Source organism: Polypterus senegalus, chromosome 1, assembly GCF_016835505.1.
Source record: "Polypterus senegalus isolate Bchr_013 chromosome 1, ASM1683550v1, whole genome shotgun sequence".
NCBI classification, from domain to species: Eukaryota; Metazoa; Chordata; class Cladistia; order Polypteriformes; family Polypteridae; genus Polypterus; species Polypterus senegalus.
Genome location: NC_053154.1, coordinates 228,995,310 through 229,015,129, shown reverse-complemented (window position 1 = coordinate 229,015,129; position 19,820 = coordinate 228,995,310). Strand labels below are relative to the sequence as shown.

Here is a 19,820-nt window from a genome sequence, read left to right as displayed (position 1 = left end):
TCATGTTGTCATAAACCTCCTATTAATGTAGAACCTACCATAAAATACTAACTGCCTCATCATCAGTAAATGTTTCGTGGTCTCCTAATACTCCGTGTTAAACCATTTTGGAGGAAAACTCTAAAGAGTCAACAGATTGTCGGGCTAGTCATTTCTAGATTAATTTTCTCAAGGTAGATTTGCTTACACATGGCATTAAATTGTCAGACATTTCTGACAGCTAAAATGCAGACACCCCATTTTTGTTTAATATTCTGGGTGGTTCTGCCAGGAAGAAACATTTAAACCATATTGGGCAGGTTTAACTTTTTTTTTAATTATCTTTTCAGAGCTATCCCCCATTTCTGAAGTTATTGATTGAGGCTGAAGGCGAACAGCTGCTCCTGACTCTGGAGAAAAATGAGTAAGTGTTACTAATTCATTTTCCGGTCATACTCTAAATGTTTGATGGAGACATTTCTGAATTACAAATTAGTGACATATGCGATGCCCACGGCCAGGCTGGGGCTGTGGCCAAATACAATATAAACTGTAATGCAGAAAAACTTTTGTTTTACAACCTATATAAAACATCCTTCACCTTTGTATTCCAACAAAAATCCAGAAATTCTTGTCAAATGACATGTAAATGTTTGGACAGGTTGCACATTTTCTGTTTGAAATACTGTTCCTAGGTAATATGAATTAAAAGCTAAAACAAAAAGAGCTGTTCCCAATTCAGCACCCATTTTTTATGTTTATGGTTCCCAAAGCTCTAGTCAGGGAGGTACAGTTCCACAATGCTTTGCGCACTCTGATTCACACTTTCCGAATGTTTTAAATCTCCGGATTGGTAGAGCTTGTCTTCTACTTGTGCCTTATAGGTTCTGTTCAGGTAGAGTATTTTGCCCCTCATTTTAAAGACATACATGTTGGTTTAATTTATGATCCTAAATTGGCTGTGTATGAGTGGGTGTTGGAGTGCCATTGCTGGACTGGCCTCCATCTAGGGCCAGTAACTATTACCTGATGCTGCCAGGATCGGCTGTGTGAAAACTTAAAGTAGTATTGAGTCTTGACTTTTGTTGGTAATGAAAACCAAACCTTCCCGCTTTATAGTGTTTAACTAAAACTGTCAAAGGGAATTCTTTGCACATTTTTACACAGCTAGTTATAAGTGTTGCTAATATCAAATGTTCTGAGGCTTTGATGACACTCTCATATCTGCTCCTTTTCTCACCATGAATGAATGTCCTAAAGAAAACAAACCCCCAGAGAGTAAATTTCCTGTCTTTTCAAAAGGACTATTAAGTTTCAGTTCCATGCTGTTGTTCACCCATTTAGGGCAAGGTCCTTACAGATCTCTTTGAAACCCTCTAACTGGAAAAGTCATAAACTCATGGTTGGCTGGTTATTGTGGCATGCAAACCGAATAAAATCTAGAAAAAACATTCTAAGCTGAAATCTGTTCTTCTGTGATTTCATATGCACAGATGGCATTCAACTTATAAACATCTTCCAGATGTTTTTCTGTTCTGGAAGGCGTTCTTCTTCGAGGTTGGTCACTGAAGATTTCCCCCCCACCTTGAGTCTGACGTCTAATTGGATCTTGCTTACCTAAAATACCTCCATTAAGATTTTGGAGATAAAGTAGGCTGTTCCACTCTCAAAGGGGAAATGTCTGCCTTTCTTCTTTTAAATAGATTTTTACATGGGGGGAAAAAGAAGAGTGATCATCAGCCCCAGTTTTCTTTTAAAATCAGCCAGCTACAGACTAAGATTGATATTCCATTTGCTTCAGGCTGATTACAATAAATACAAAGTGAGGCTTTTTCATTTTGTTTATGTACAATACAGAGCCTATTAAAGTGATCTTTCTAAGTTCAGTAAGGGCACAGTGTCTGGTGAGATCATGCGTGCCCACAAAACATCTAACCAAAGCATTGTGGAAGTTATTATAGTAAAATATACAAAATGTTTATTTGGAAAGTGAGTGAATTTCCTAGTGAATATGGTGTGGATTACATATGCTGTGGAGACTAAATGCTGTCTGCTTTGCCAAGAACATACTGGACAAACTTTGTGAAGTGTGGTTTGTCACACATAAGCATCCTATACTATACCTCTGTTTCAGGGTGCCTGGTTCACGGGTTTGGTCATTGTAGTAGAACAATAGAAAACAGTTCAAGAAAAGTGAATGTAAGAAACATAAACAATTTGAGAAACGTGAGGAGACCATTCAGTCCGTGAAGCCTGTTTTTTTAGTTAATAGCTAAATTCATTCAGGCACTTTAATTTGTGTTTCATCTACATGTCTCTGTAGCTTTAGCTATATTCCCACATCACTTTAAGTAAAGAATGCCTTCCTGGTTTCAGTCCTAAATTTATGTATGCATAATTTCCACTGTTGTCTTCGAGTGCATGAGGCATCGTTAAGTTGAAAGAATTCTGCTGGCTCTACTTTATCAATGCATTTCAGAATTTTGATAACCTGGATTAGGTCCCTACACAGTCTCCTATACTAAACAGGTTTAACTCTTTGAGTCTGTCTGAGTAGGACATATCCTTAAGTCCTGGCATGCACTTGGTTGCTCTCACCTACACGGCTTCAAGTATTGCTACTGTCTTTTTTGTGGCATGGTGACCAGAACTACACATGATACTCCAAATGCAATCTCACTAGTATGAGCATAACATCCCTTGATTTATATTGAACACTTTTCATGATCTATCCTAACATTTCATTGCCCTTTTTAATTGCTCCTGTGCATTGCTTAGATGATGAAAATGTTATGTCAACATAATCCCCTAAATCCTTTTTCAAGCTGGCTTCCTGCAGGGCAGTGTCTTCTATTCTGTATTTATGTTTGATGTTCCTTTAGCCTACATGTAGCACTTTTCTATGTTAAACTACATTTTCCAAGTGTTCCACAGCTTGTCCAAGTGTTTATCATTTGTTGATGTTGCCATTCCTCCATTTGTAGTATCACCTGCAATTTCACAAGTTTACTAATTTTACTAAAATCAATATAATTTGAATTTGAATCAGAAAAAGTAACAGTCCCCTGAAGGACTCCACTTCTGACTTCACTCCATTATCCTCTTGTCTGTATTCTTTGTCTCCTGGCAGTTAACCAAGTAGAGATCCAGTTTTGTAGGTTACCTCTGATGCCTGCAGCTCCAAGTTTCAGAATTAAGCTTTGGTGTGGGATTGTCTGAAAGGCTTTTTGTAAGACTAAGCAAATTATGTTATAGCTTTGCTTTTGTGAATTATTGCAGTTGCCTGTTCAAAAAATCTAAAAGATTGGTTTGCCAAGATTTTCCTCTCGTAAACCCGTGATGACAGTTATTTAGTATGAAATTATTTTCATATAGGTATATAATGTTATAATTTATTTCTTATTATAGTTTCAATGCTTTTACATGGTACCTAAGTAAGACTTAATTGGTCTGTAATAACCAGGATCCATTTTGTCTGCTTTCTTAAAGAAGGGAACACAAGTTCACTTCAGTTAGTTATTTTGGTTTAATATAAATAATTCCTGATTGTTTTTGATATTCTCATACAGGCAGCATTCTTTTAACACATGTAGATATAAGAAATTGCATATGTCCGAAACCATGTTCTCGTTGAGAATTTGTCTGATTTGGATTTTGACACTAAGTGGCTTGATAATCATTTTCTACAAAAAAATAATAATTCTGCATGCTACCCAAGTCATTCATTTTAAGTGTTTCAAAAATCTCTTAGTTTTGATAGTGCGTGATCTGAAATCAAATTATCATTTGTAACTGTGCTCAGTAATAATCAGCACAGCTGGTAGACGATTTTAAGAGCTGTAAAAGATTAAACACGACTTTCAAAGATAGGGCACTAATGACAAATTAGTGCATTGTAAAATTTTGAACAGCTAGGTCATAGAAGACTATTATTTTCCTACATATTTTTAAATCATTTTTAAGTGCTGTATTTGGCATATTTCTTTTATTAAATAAAAATAAAAATCTTGAGTCACATGACAGGATGGTAAGAGGAGCCGAGATCATGCTAATCAAAGCCAGTATATAATAAGTCTTGAGAGAAAAATCCATAATTTTTGCAGGTGTTGAGACAATTAGTTTGGCTGTTGAGTACAACTCATGTGAATCCAGTAGAAAGAAAAAACGGGAAATAAAAGTGTCATTCAAAAACTATTGGAAGTGAAAGCGAACCCTAAAAAGAGGCAGAGAAAAGATAAAGAGGAGCCTTTAGAGGTAAAAGGCTGAAAAGAACCACAAAACATCTAAAGCTATGCCACTAGCCATCTCAACCATACTATACTGTGTTAGACAAGGGGAGAATGCAGGCAAAATAACACTGACAAAAACAAAGCACAAAAGTAAAAGGAAAATTAAAATGCTATTAGAACAAGGCAATATACAGAAGGGGGAACACTAACAAGAAACTAATTAACAGCTTTAAGAGCCATAACATTTGATTAAATGTCACATTAAAAAAGTACAGCCTGCAAAGATGTGGAGGTCCTTTTGAATATGTTCAGAACAGAAGCTGAAAGAGAAAGGTGGTGACAGGGTAAAGGTTTTGGATTTTAACACTGGCTTTATTCAGTGACGCAACCCCGTGTTTGGTTTTCCGGATACACACTTTTAAGATTTTTTTTTCTTTGAATTGTTGCTATTTCATTAGTTTTATTTTTATTTCAGAACTTCTGTAAAAACAATATTTGGAATCTTTCGAGTCCCAGTATGCTGAATCTTTTAAATGAGGTCAGTGAGACATGTGTTTAATGACTTTGTACCATAACTCAGGATAGGTTTCTCTGTTTGGAATTTCAGCACAGACAAAGCGATCTACATCATCAGCAGTTAATCATTTTTTTGCAAAGTTACCAATAAATGCATGTGAGATAAACCACGTTTTTAAAATTCTTAAACTTCAAAACCTTACAATATTTACATACTTCTGACATATCACCTATGTCCATATATTCGATCTCTATTTGCCTTTATGTTATTTCTCCGAGTAATAATTTCTCTTTGTTTGCGCTAATGCGATGTTTACTTTCTTTGTTTTGACACTGTCGTTTTTTTTGAGTCTTTTGAATTCCAGCTTTCATTATCTCTAACCTGCTCTGCATGTGTCTGCTCCCCTTGTTTTTTAACCTCTTTATGATGTTTTACTTTGTTTTCTACACTGGCTTTCATTTCTGACCTTGCTTTGTCCTGCTTTTATTTCCAATGACACCTGGGGCCTCATGTATAAACGGTGCGTACGCACAGAAATGTTGCGTAAGAACTTTTCCAAGTTCAAATCGAGATGTGTAAAACCTACACTTGGCGTAAAGCCACGCACTTTTCCACTTGTCGTACGCAAGTTCTCCGCTCGGTTTTGCAGACTGGCGGCACCCAGCGTCAAAGCAGCGCTACTGTTCCTGTGTGGTTACTCCTTATTTTCCTGACGCGGCTTTATAAATACACTGAAACTAACCGCATATTGTTTATTATTGTAACGCATCTGATTGTAATTAACTTGTAACAATATAATGGCCCAGGGAATAGCCATAGTATTCCAAATACCATAACTGCTTTAGCGTTGTTACTGTCACTGCACCTTCTTCTTTTTCTTTCAGCTGCTCCCGTTAGAAGTTGCCACAGCGGATCATCTTTTTCCATATTACTCTCACTGCACCACTCTGAGTATTTATATCACTGTATCTGAGTATGAATCACAGCAGCAGCTGATCGGAAAGAGAATTATCGGTATACAGTTTCATGGACACGCTGTCTCAGCCATGGCAAAACATTTTAAAGCCTTTCCTGTACGGACCTCGAGGTTCAGAAACAGTTTAATCCCAAGTACTTTAAATGCACTTAATCAATTGCACCTTGTAGAACTGTTTGTACTTATAAGTACAATCACCCCACTGTAAACATGCACTATAGTTATAATATCGCACAACCTGAGCCACTTTATAAAGCGCGTATTTACATATGATGACGATATCATTTTTAAGGTGAAATGCAGCAAAATATGTTTATTAAATTATACAGATAAAACTTTAACTTCATTTAAATAATCTATATTCTTCACTGGGAGTGTCAAGAAGGATATAATAATTAAACATGTACTACGAAGATATTTCAATGTTCCTTAAACGTTTTGAAGAATCGGCGCTAAGCTTACAGATGGCTTAACTTCTATTACAGAGCTGATTGTGTGGCGATCAGTTACTTGGGGAAAGAAAAGCAAGGACTGCAGTGGCGGCTACGCCAATATATATCAAATATAAAACAGAAAGAGAAAATAACAACACAGCTAAAAACGCAGCGACAAATTTTCGGGAAAAAGTTAAATGCTTATGTCATAAGCACAAGGCGGTTATGCAGTGTCATCCACCGTGCATAAGCTACCTTACTGACATTGGCGGGCGAAGGAGCCACCGATTCTTCCTCTGCCCAGCGCCATCACAAGCCTAGAGCCGCCCCAAGTACTGCTGCAATAAATTATTTCATCGAAGTGAAACACATGTTTAATAACGTGCTTTAACTCCTATCATCATAAAAATGATATCACGTATACATCTCAGTATTTTAGTTATTCAGAGAGCTGTAATATCACGAATGTAATGGATTCTGTGTCCAGTTGGAGGAAGAGAGCCGGATTAAGAAGCAAGTAGTGATTCACACACATAGAGCACATAGAAGATCAAATACAAAACAAAGCATTTAACGTGCTACTTTAATTACGATGTGATTTGAGAAACTGGTTAATTAAACGATTTTAAGATGAAGTTTATGATGTTCTACTTTAATGACAAAATAAACTACGTGATTAAAGTGGAAATGTCGAGATTGAAGTTGATATTTCGTGCTTTTTCCCCACCGTGTGCCTTTTTTCTCTGTACCCTAATAAGCTTTCATATGACACTCAGACAGTGGGCTTACAACTCGCCTTTTCACGGCGACTTTGATATGTGACTTCTTTTTTATTTCCGGCACTGTGCGATTTTGTAAACGTGAGCTTTCAAGTTTCTCCAACACGCTATGTCACTCGATCAACTTCCTTTTGTTGATTATACCACGGTTTATTTGAACAAATAGTATGTTTTTCCTTTGCGTCCACTTGGTATTCGCTCAAATTCTTATACTTTCCCCCGTGCTTTTCCCATTCTCTTTTCACAGAATGCTGAGCTTAAGGGCGATTTATATTCATTTGCATATTCAAAGAGGCGTAATTCTGGGAGGAGTTGGGGCGTTACATGAAGCGCGTGCACAAGCGTTACTTTTCACACTGATCGGGATTTATGTAGCGGAAGAACGTGGAAGTTGGAGTACGCACAGATTCCTGCATCTGGATTTTTCTGTGCGTAAGCACATTTCGGCTTTTGTGCTTACACCATGTTATAGTGCGAGTTCTACGCACGGCGTTATACATGAGGCCCCTGGTCCGTGGTGATTATTTTCCCTTTTTCATGTAATAATTTCCATTTGTTTGCACTACTGTGATCTTTACTTTCTTTTTTTATACTTTTTAATTTTCCTACTTTCGTATTCTTTCTCCACATGTGTACCACGCCAACGTTTTTTTTTTTGAGTCTTTTGAATTCCACTGCTTTCATAATCTCTAACCTGCTCTGCATGTGTATAGCACCAACGTTTCTGAACGTCTTTATGAAGTTCTACTTTGTCTTTTACTCTGTCTTTTAATTCTGAGCCCCATTGGATGTGCTTTGTTTCAGTTCCACTTGTTCCGGGCTGATAATTACTTTCCTTATTTTCTGAATTTGCACCTAGATTATTCTTTTTCTTTTTTACTCTTTTTTCTCTCCAAAGCTTTTGAGTCTGTTTTCTCCGCGCTGCTTTCTTCTTCACTTAATTGTCGACGTTTCATTTATAACATATTGTCCTTATACGCTTTATATGCACTGAGACCCTGGATCTGTATGTGCACAAAGCCATAGTTTACATGACTGAGTGTGTTGCTGCCTGTTCTCTTATTTGATATTGATTGTAAGTAGGGCGTGTCTTACAAGAATCTCATGTTCTACGTCATCGCGAGACGGTCCTTGGTCAATCTCTTGGCATAATGTCTCATGTTTAAGGTCCCCGCGAGATGCTCCGTGGCCATTCTCTTTCATCTCGCGGGTCTTATGTGTCTTCCATGATCTTAACTTGAAGATCACGTCTCGTATCCCTAGTGTTTCTCTCCAGGATTTTTTTTTATAATAGAGAGACAGTTACAGTCATAACACAATCACATCCCCTTAATCCTTTTCAGGCTCCTGGGGGCCGAAGAACATCCTGGAAGCATCACAAGGAAGGCAAAAACCAGTGTACACACACATGCAGGTCCGATTTAGTATTACCAACAAGTCTTTTTTAGATTTAGGAGTGTTCTGGAGACAAGTCCATGCAATCTCTACACAGATATTGACGAGACATGCGATTTTGACCCAGGATGCTAAACAGCACACTACTATGGCACCCACAGTTTAGTTTTTAACAGTGTTTCTCTGCCATGCATATATTTAAGTCATCATTGTTATAGATCAGTCTCTAAGACACTAATTCTGAAGGCACTGGCCCTTGGGTTTCTGCCATGTTGCCTAACAAGTAATCCATGCAGAGTGGTGGTTCTGAGGCTAAGGATCTGCGCTAGCAACTGGAAGGTTGCTAAATCAAATCCTGTTACTGCCAGAAGGGATTCTGCCCCATTATGCACTTCAGCAAGGGCCATAACGTGAAAATCATTCCAGGGGTGCTGTAGAAGAGCTGAACATACACTCTGACCTCCATAAAAAGTCACGCAAAAAAACAATTTTCTTTTGTGAATTAACAAAGTATAACAAAAAGTAAAGCAAACACTTGGTTGTTGAAGTCCAGCTCTAAAATGAGAGCAAATGAAATGAACCCATTATTGGATGGTACTTGGGAAGTGCTGTTTAAAACTGTGAAGGGGTTTTGCCAAGACAGATTGGGGTATGCATGTGTGTGGGAGTGTGTGTTCACGTGTGTGTGTGTGTGTGTGTTTGCACGCACACGTGTGTAATATTTTGAATAGATGGGTTAAGGAGAACCCTTGTTTTCATATAATAATTTTCAATTACTAATTAATAATAATTGTTAACATTGTGAATAATTAAACATTGTGAATCAGCCAACAGGAAAACAGAGAGACTTAAATCACAATGGGTTAGACCTGACTTACCACTTTAAGAAGTTTCTTAGTGGAGAGAAATTTCACTAATTGTTTCACCTTAGGCTACTAAATTCTTTGTTGTGAGAGTCACTTGTACATTGAACTTGAAAAAAGATAGTTGCTCAAAATGTATGATAGCTGAGAATAAGATAAAGAGCAGAACATTTAGAAGCAGAAAAGGGGTCCAAAATGGCGAAAGAGAAACAATAGCCTTATAATATAATAACAAAAACAGGAGAAAGTAACGGCAAAAGGCTAAAATTAAGTACAGAATGAATAAGGCAACGCCATGAATAAGCTCAGCCATCCAGTGCTTTGCTCCGATATTTAAACAGGGAATAGATTAAATGGATAAATGTTGAGAGTGTGGTTATTAAAAACATTTGATCAAAACATATTTAAGAAATGCTGACACGATGTAATGTAGTTATAGAAATAAAACCATCCTTTAACACACCCCATACCTTTTTCTAATTATGTTCTTGGCAAATGGCACAAAGAAGCTTCTCCGAACCCCGGCAGATTCGGTTTGCTTAGAAAGATACAGATGTCTTCCAGCAAAGACCAACGCGTTTTTACCCTTCTGTCATGTGACCTCCACACAGGGAGACCCTTGATTATATTGGCACATGATCATGAGAGATCTGATTGTTCTTCTCCACACGTGCTTTGCCTCTCCATTGCTGATTTTCCCTTAGCGCATCGATTCTCTCACTCTGCTTGCAGATGACACCATTCTTGGCTTAATTTAAAGTAACACAAAAGAGTTGCCTCTGCCAAGGAAAACAGTTAACAAACTTTATTAATAAGCCAACATGCTAGCGTGTAGCCCAGCTGGAGGTGAACTAAAGCCTCAACTAAAGTAGTCAAAACAAATGAACTCTCAATAGCTAAAGGAGTGGCATTCTATCATCTGGATATAATTCTAAATGAAATTAATTTTACTAGCTGAGCAATGATGGACCCCATGGGAATCAATGGTAAAATACTGCAGGGTGACTCTGTATACTTTGAGTATGGGGCTTCTGTTAACACATTCAGGATTCAAATGTTGTATGTCAGAATCGATTAACTCCTTCTAGTTACATGGGATTAATAAAGTAATGAGTTTAGAAAATGTCTTCCGCTGTCAAGCAGGTCCTGCTAGAAAAAATGTATTACATAAAATAATAATGGTATTTTTTGCACCAGGCATAAGGCAAAAACCAACTCTAGACATGACGATTGCAAAGTTAATAATCAACTCAAAGAAAAAAATGTAAACTATCAACAGCTTAGCAGAGTGAGTGCTGCAATGTAGACTTAAATCAAAGACTGGAGAGCACAGGAAATGGACAGGAAAACCAGAAAGCTACTAAGTGTGGTCTCCAGCAAGCAAAAGCTGGCACAAACTGATTGTACACCCCCTGTAAAGTGGTGGCTTTGGACTAATTGAGCTGGAGAGCACATACAAGAGCACGATTGTCAGCTTTAGATGATCCATCCAGCTTATATCTAGACTCATAATGAGCCATAAAAACCGAAGAGGAAGTACTCTCTTGTCAAAATCAGCGAAGAAATCAAATGTTGATACTTCAAGCCCAATACAGCATGTAGTCCTGAGGCCATCAGGAGCAGGATTACTAATTGATGAAAAAAACAGCAACCTTTTGTCGAAATCACTCCAAAATCAGTTCTAGATACATACATTGAACAACGAATAGCGACAAGAAACTGACTTTTAGATAGTTGTGGGGTTCTGGTTTGAAAGGCCAAAGAGTTTCCTCATGGCAGCTCAGGATCAGGCACTTAACGCACATCAGAAACATCTTCTCAAGGTGGGCGTTGATAGCAACTGCAGCATATACCAGCAACAAGAACTGCACATCAGTCATATTGTTGCTGGATGCTAAACGCTAATGCCAAAACAATACACTCATTGAAACAATCAGATATATAGCTACCTGCACCGGTCATTGTGCCAAATCATGATTTTGATCACCAGCCTGAAAAGGCCATCGAAACAGAGAACAGCACTGTTGTGTACGATATCCGTGAACACTGAGCACTGATAATACCATTGCAGGCAACAGACTGGACATCATTATTCATGACAGAAGCAAGAGGCGATATCTGCTCGTAGATGTAACTATCCCAGATAAAGTGAACTTCCCAGTCAAATAGACAGAAAAATTCAGTGAATACAATGACCCCAAGATTGGTAAGGATAGGTAAAGCAAGGTCCTGCCAAGGTTCAGAAGTTCACCCCCATCAGAAATGCCCACATATTTCATAAAGTCCTCACCACTGGACAATATGTCCTAAGTTACTCAGTGGATTCCCAAATAAAAAGCCACCAGCACAAACCGAGAAAAAAATAACAGATAATAATAATAGATTTTGTTTATTGAGTGCATTTCTAATGTTCAATGCACCTAACAAGAAAAATAAATAATGTTACATTTGCTTACATCTAAATTTGCACCATTATATCACACCAACCTCCTCATAGAGAGTACGAGGTGGGGATTGAACCAATAACATTAGTCATAACGATAGTCTGAAGCCAAATAACTTAAGCATAGAATCAGTGAAAAATATTATGTGAAAAATTCTGATCCCAACAGCCACACAAAATACAGTGAACAGAAAAACTTTGCTGGTGTTTAAGAAGTTTTCCTTACCCCGGGCAGAATTTTAATTGGACATTGTTTAATTATAAAATATATAGAGGATAGGCTTTTATGAAATGTTTTCCGCAACTTCATCTTTGACCTTCTTCCTCTTTGTCCACTTTCCGTTTCCATATTTCAAGAATATTTTTGATTTGTGACGATATTGCTGTGGTACTGAAAATCTTTTCAGTTTCTTCAACTGTTATTGCTTCTTGCTGTAATGTCCTTCAATGAAATGAGTTAAGACAATCTAGGACTGATCTTTCGAAAATTGTTGCAAAGTGTGTTTAATCAGGAATGAGAAATTGGAAAAACAACCATTGTTGAATTATTTTAACAAAACAGTTTTTCTTTTTTTTTTTTTCAGTTGAGACGATTTTTATTGCAACCCCAAACCCTTAAATAAGATGGTTTATGACACAACAACAATTAACACGTTGACCCTTAATAATGATATGAGACAGGAAGCGCAGATTTCTGTAATTAAAAAATAACTAAACACAAATAAAATAAAATTTTAATGAAAGAATTTCCAAAATAACATAAAAATTATTTTAAACTTCAAAAGATCCTAACACTTACACTACATGTGTGATGTGTGCATGCAGGATTTGGCTAAGGATGCAGACACCAGTTCTTTCAGGATATTCAGAAAAGTATCATATAAGAAAAGAAGTGTGTCACCAGCTCTTCTAAACAACTGAAATAAATTGCCCTACATGGGGTTATCAGATCCTTTTTAAATTTTCCATTGTTTTTAACCAAAGAGATTTTAAAAAATGGGAAGAACAGACAGGATTGAGCCCTGGGTAAACAATATGATCTGCTGCCTAAGTTCAAAACGAGAGGAGGATTTCATGACTACTAGAAAGTAGCAGAAAATTTGAAGTCAAACCTACAAAAATAGTTCTTGGTTAGAAGCAGGGTCCAGAGAGGTTGTATTAGTGTTCACCACCTATATGGATTCTTCCAAAATACTCTTCCTTGAAATCATTCTTTGTTTTCCCAAAAAACTGTTTTATTTAAGATTTGGATTTGTTTAATTATGTTTTGGGTTTGTAGCCTGCTAACTGTAGAAAATTTACAATCTCCATAGTTTGTTTTGTTCTGAGAAATTATTATATTCATTAAATATCTTTTCACTCTTTTCAGATATTCTCCAAAAAGGCTAGGTAGACACAAACATAATTCAATAAACTGTACAACTTAAGCTTTCAATTGCAGTTCCTAATGGGAATTAATCTTTACTGTGCGCAGGGTCGACATTTACTGCAACACAGAGTTTTAACTTATTATCAAAATACAGTGTATGTATTTTCCATATGAAAGAAGACATCAATATGCAAAGAAGACTCCATTGCAAAAGTTTTCCTGCAAATGTTATGCCGTCTGTACTTTAGCTCTCCTTTTGTGTGCCAGAGTAGACAACGGAGGCAGTGGAAATCTCTTTTATTCTCAGTACATGTGATTGTGTTCTTCAGACAGCACTGCTTTATCTTTTTGATGCAGTTAATCAGCCCACGCTATCCTCCACTGAGTGGGTTTATTTTTTCATCCGTGCAGGAAGGACTATCATTTAAAAGGTATTGTCATGTCTGGGTGGGTGGCTGCTTAATAATCTTTTAATATGAAACATCCTACTTCTGATATTGTACTTCTAAATCTTTATACCCTGAGCTTTGAAGCAAGTGAAATAAATACAACTTGAACCTTTACATAAAGGGCAAAGGTGAGTTTCCTTGGCATTTCTCCAAAAAGCAAACCCAGTTTGAAGTTATCTAGAAAAAAAGTGTTTTATTAAATCAAAAACACATGAATGTATGAGCTAAGGAAGAACATGAACTGTGGAAGAAATAGTAAACAAGAACGAAGCAAAAACCCATGTAACTCCAATCCAGCTGTTTCCACATTGTAGGGGAGCAAAAGAGAAAGCAGAAAGAGTCCCAAAATAGTTAGGGTTCCAACTGGACAAACCTCATTTAATTTAAAGTAAAAATAACTAATTTAAGGAATAACACAAGCAATGGCCTCTTATCAATCTCTAGTGTCGTTTCTGAGAATTACTGATATGGAGTCATTCATGTTAGTCAAGCTCTCAGGTCCAAATGAAATGCCACCTTCCGGGGACATCTCCCTTTCATATAGGTCAGACCAGAAGAAGTTGGGCTTCTCTGGATCCATTGCCCTCAAGTTGTGAGGGAAAAATAAGATAAGACTGTTAGTGAGAGCTCCCTCCCTTGTCCTGGAGTGGAATTACATGCCTTAGATGAGCCTGGAACGCAACCTTCTGGAGCACATACTCTATTGTTATCATCATTTCCATGCCTTTTTTATGACTACCAAATAATTGTCCCTTTAACTTCCCTCCTCTCTCTGTAATTTTATGATCTTTTTTTCACCCACTAGTAAGTCTTTGCCCCATCTCATCTCCAAAGGTTCCACCCAGTTATGTGTATCTGACATTAGAAGCCAGAGGAGGTTTTAAGACAGTCCCAAAGAATTAAGACATCTCCAAAAAATGTACTGGGGCCTTCTCTAAGTGTGCTCTGGCACCCCAATGTGCTGCTGAACATGTACATTTTGATTTTAAGACATGTTCTGCTTTGTCCATCCTCGCATGCGAACATCCACCTCGCCATAATTCTCTTCAAAGGCTATCCTTAATTTCTAACTTCTGTTTTGGTGCATCCAGGGAAATCTGTTTCAGGGCTCCACTTAGGAAAACAGACTGCACCATCCATGGTTACTGTCTGTCTAGCCACAGTGGATGTCAGGGGTATTTTTATCACTCTCTGTGGCTCATGGTGGGCCTTACCCCGGCCCCTTGAACTTTGGTAATCAGTCGCCTCCTGAAAATTGCTTACAATTTTCAGATGTATTGCAGTTATAACAGGTAAATAGTTCAATTGCTTAATTTCATTTCTGAAGACTACATTTTCTAAGAAAACATTGCTATGTTTACCATTTTTTAATCATTATTTTATCCCATTGGTGAAAATGTCAGCATTTATTACAGGAACTAAATTATTATGTAAAGTTTTTTTGTTAAATGTTGTTCGGTATCATAACTAAAAGTGCAGCAGACTTCACAAAGCACAGAAGAATAATGTATTTTGTATTTGAAGGTGCCTTGGCATAGTGGATAGTACATAAGAACATATGAAATTTGACAAACGAGAGGAAACCATTGAGCCGTTTAAGCCTGTTTGTTAAGCTAACAGATAAACTGTTCCAATATCTCATGCAGATTCTTCTTAAAGGTTGTCATGTTTTTTGCTTCATCTCCATGTCTTGGTAGTTTTCCCAAGAGTCCCACGACTCTTTGAGTAAAGAAATGCTTCCTGGCTTCAATTTTAAATGAACTTCCCCTTAGGTTCCAGCTAGTGCCAGGTTAGATATTCACTTTGTGGGTTTGCATACCCTCCTTGTTCTAGTGCTGGTTTCACATGGGGACCCCAGTTTCATTCCAAACACATTCATCTGCCTAGACCAGCGTTTCACAACCTTTAAGTATTTGCGACCTGAGTTTTCATAACAGTTTTAATCGTGCCCCCCCTAACGTTTTTTTGAAATGTAGATGCATATTTTATTATACCTACTTAACTTTTCTCGACATTTATCTAACTGTATATTTATTGTTCTAGTATCAGAATATAGCTTAAGTTAATTTGTTTTGGTTTCAACGGATGATTTTTTCATATTTTTGATTCTTGTTTTTTTCTCATCTTTGCGCCCCCCCCTTTTTGTTACTTCGCGCCCCACTAGGGGGGCCCGCCCCACAGGTTGAGAACCACTGGCCTAGAGGATGTCCAACTCTAGACTAGCTTAATGTGACTGAGCATGGAGTTTGTGTAAATGTTCCCTGTAATGGACAGGTATCTTTTTTTTGTATTTGTTTCCAGTTTGCAACCACTGCAACCTACCATTAAAAAGAAAATGTAGAAAATGGATCAAAGTTTTAAGTAAGCATTTCTCACAGATAAAATAAAAATGAGTAAAAACCTGTTGGAATTATATAGCTTCTTTAGCCGAAAGTCTGTGTTCTTGTACTTTATGCCTTGGGACTGCTGACTGCAGAAATGGTGAGCTGATTGTTTTCTGTAGCACTAGCTAACTCATCTGGGATTCTCTTGATACAGCCCTCAAAAATGTGAAACTTCTTGCACACCTTGTTGAAATTGTAGATTATAGATTAGGAAATGATGGGAGAAAATGTTTGAGGGTGGGCTTGAGGATTCAAATAACCAGGATCACCTGTAGTATAATCAGTACCATTTACTTTTAGTTTCATTAGGTTTGCATTTATTTAGTATTCTTTATATACAGTATAACAAAAAATACAATGAAATGCTGTGTAAGCGTGCACTTGCAAAGGAAAAAAAAGATCAACGTTATTTCCGTGCTGAAAAAAGTAGGTAAAGGCTAAAGGTTATGCCTCTTACTTTCTTTCCTTTTTAGTGTGGAAATAACCTTATAAACTTATTTTTTTAAATAACATATGCAGCTTTAGAGTATGGATGGTAATATTTGTTAGATTCAGTTGGAATTCCAATGGTCTTTTGTTTGCAACCAGATTCTTTCCTCCTGGATATTAACAGTTAAGCATTAGAACAATGGTGACAAGAACAGGCCATTCAGTAGAAAAAGTGTGTCCCCACTTTTTGTCTAGATCAGGGGTGGGCAAAGCCAGTACTGTGGGGCCACAGTGGCTGCAGGTTTTTGTTCCAACCCAGTTGCCTAATTAGAAAACAGTCTTTGTCAATAATTTAATTTCATGGCTTGTTACTGCTCTAAATTTGCCATGTCAGGTCATTCTCATATTCTAAATTTTTTTCTTCCTTTCTAAGGATATCACTCAAATGATTTGAAGTCTAAAACAGATGAGTGATTCTCAGCCCTTTACTTTTTTCTCTTCACTTTCCTTCCAAGTATTTAATTAAACCAAACAGGTGTAAATGGAAACAAGCTAAATTGAGAAATGCTGGGTTTCTTTTGTCATTTGCATCTTACTTCTAATAAGGTGCACTTAAAACAAAATACAGCTGTTTAAGACTAAAATAAGCAATACAGGATTCAAAATCTTAATGAGCGAGACAATTAAAATGAAGTAGAAGTGTTACTTGAGCAATAAGTGCTTCTTATTAAGCAACTCGGTTGGAACAAAAACCTGCTGCCACTGCGTCCCTCCAGGAATGACTTTGCCCTCCCCTGGTCTAGATCGTCCAAAATAACATCAAGTGAAGATGTGAAGGTCCCTAAAGTCCTTCTCTGCACCACACTACTTGGTCATTTATTCCACATGTCTTTGGTCCTTTGCGGAAGAAAATAAAATCCATACATTTTTGAGAAATCTGCCCTTAAGAAGTTTACAACTGTCTCCCCATTTTCTTGTTGAAGATTTTATTTTAAAGTAACAACTGCAATCTGCAGTATTCCTTTTACAATTTTAATCCCTTGACTCATGTCCACTCTTAATCTCTGTTTGCTTAAAGTGAAAATGTTCAGCTCCTTCAATCATTCCTCATAGGTCATACCTCATAGTCCCAGACTCAGCAAATTTGCTCCTCCCTATACCTTCTCTAGAACAGTTGTGTCTTTTTTGTAATATGGAGACCAAAACTATGTACCTACTATTCCAAGAGAAGCCTCACTAGTGTGTTATATCACTTAAACGTAACCTCCCTTGACTAACAGTATACTCCATACATTGTAATATATTGCCTAGTATCATATTAGCTTTCTTGATCGCTTCTATCCACTGTCTGGATGTACAGTAGATAGTGCTGAGTCCTGACGTATAGTTTCAGGAACCACACACACTTGTAGTTACGTAAATATCTCTAGTTGTCATCATTTTTTGTCAGCTTTCTTCAGGACAAGTCGCATGCCTGCCTCAATATGTCTGCCAAGTTGTGCTTTCTGCTTCTGTTCTTTGCCTGGCCATGGTGTGTGACAGAAAGAGGGAGGGGTATAGCGACCAAATGTATAGAATTTCTGTCCAAATCCTTAAACCAATAGGGTGTTGTAGGACAGAATGGCCTCTGATTCAAAATCTAAACAGCCAACTTTAGACCAATAGAAGTTTAGTACAACCCATCCTCCAATTGCTTTGTTTATGGATGTGTGGATGGTTTTTAGGCTCTCAGTCCAAACACAGTAACTCTTGCTAAGCTGGTCTGATATTCCATCACTTGTTAAGCTGAAGCTTGCCAGCCTGGTAGTTTGAATTTCCAGTAGGTGTTGGTTGAGAGTATGTCCTACAGAGAATCCCTCTTGCCAAACTCATTTGAGGCATCTCCCCTAACTCTGCCATAAAATTAATATCCAGAGTCAGTCCTAAAGACTCAGAGGGGTTGGTTAAACATGAAAGAATTGCTGTACTCATCAATGAAATTAAAAATCTCTAATGAAACACAAATATTTCATTTGCTTTTTCTAAATTACAAATAAAGATATACAAAATATTTATCCTATATATTGTGGCTGGGATGCCCCTGTGATGGAAGGCCTGGGGGAGAGGCTATATTCAGGGCAATACCAACCCCAGAACATGAGAGGACAACCCCCCTGGATTGCATCGGTGTGCCTGGACAGTTCTGGGGCCATGGACTGCAGCACTTCCGCTACAACCCACAAGTACTCCCGGATGAGGATCGGAGAGCACCTGGAGCACTTCCGGGTCCACTATCAAAGAGGCTGCCTCATGCTGTTCGAGGAGCTAGAGTCGGAAAGTCGAGGCCAACACTTGTTGGGAAAGAAGTGAAGGTGGTAGAGAAGAGGAAGAGAGAGAATCAAAGAAAGAGACAAGAAGAAAAGAGAGAGAAGAGACTGTGCTTATTTTTTGGTGATTTGTGCACTGTGTGCTAAAAAGAACAAGAAAAGAAATACAAGTTGTGCTGTTTTTTCACTTCTGTGGTCTGCCTGTCTGTGTCTGGGTTTGGGGAGCGGTACAACCCCTGTTATTTTCTTCAATACAAAATTTCAGGCTACAACAGTCCACCATGACTTCTAGGCCGCCCTTCTCATAAACTTCACATAGCAAAACATAAAAGTAATGTAGCATAACATAACCAATTCTTAACCTGCTTATCCAGGGCAGAATTGAATGGCAGCTTAAGCCTATACCAACAATAATGGCCAGGCAAGAACAACAACTTGACAGGGTGCGTGCCCATCACACATAACACAATACAACATTCTCACACCTGCAATCCATTTCAGGGTCTCAGGGGTTCTGGCACTTATCCCAGCATCAGTGAATGCAAGGTATGTTCAATCTCAAGGCCTGTTCTGACACATACTCACACATGTGTGACTGTAAGTTGGCCTCAGATTCACCATCCTATTTGCCAAACTTTGCGTAATATACGATAGAAAAGACAGGGATTCCTTGTCATTTCCTGAGTCTCATAATCATATCCATTTTCCTAATCTGTACATTCTATTAAAAGGTAAGGTGTGGGTGCTCTTTCATTAATACAGTGTCCTGGGATCAAATCCCACACCTGGTTAGTACCTGTGTGAATTTCCATGCTCACCATTCCTTTGTGTCGATTTTCTGCTTAGTGCTCTACTTTTCCTACCACATTACCAACATGGAACATTTAATTTAAGTTGATGTTGTGTCACTACAAGTGTAATCGTGAGTTGGCACTATGATGGACTGGCATTTCATCCAGAATTGGTTCCTACTTTGTGTCCAGTGTGACCAGGATCCTCACTCTGGCCTGAACTGGACTAAGCAAGTTTTACAAGTGTTGTTAAAGGTGATGTGGACCAAGAACTTACCCTCTAAGCACTGAGCACAAGGCAGAAATCAGCCGTGAAGTGGGTATGAATACATCACAAGGCAACCTCAGTCATAAATACACATACATTACACAGGGACAATTTATAGCCACTAGCTGACCTATCCCAAATGTCTTTGCTATGCACGAAGAGTACATGAGTACTACTAGAAAAATCTTCACAGACACAGGGGGGAACAT

At 37.8% G+C, this 19,820-nt stretch overlaps 1 protein-coding gene across 4 annotated transcripts in view; it reads left to right on the top strand.

The window, feature by feature from the left end:
• Positions 1 to 19,820, top strand: part of LOC120539674 (disintegrin and metalloproteinase domain-containing protein 12) — a 568,760-nt gene that overhangs the window by 148,041 nt on the left and 400,899 nt on the right. For all 4 annotated transcript variants that reach the window (XM_039770006.1, XM_039770016.1, XM_039770034.1 and 1 more), the window contains one exon: positions 330 to 403. In XM_039770006.1, coding sequence (XP_039625940.1) covers positions 330 to 403 — 74 coding nt within the window. The remainder of the gene's footprint in view (positions 1 to 329; positions 404 to 19,820) is intronic.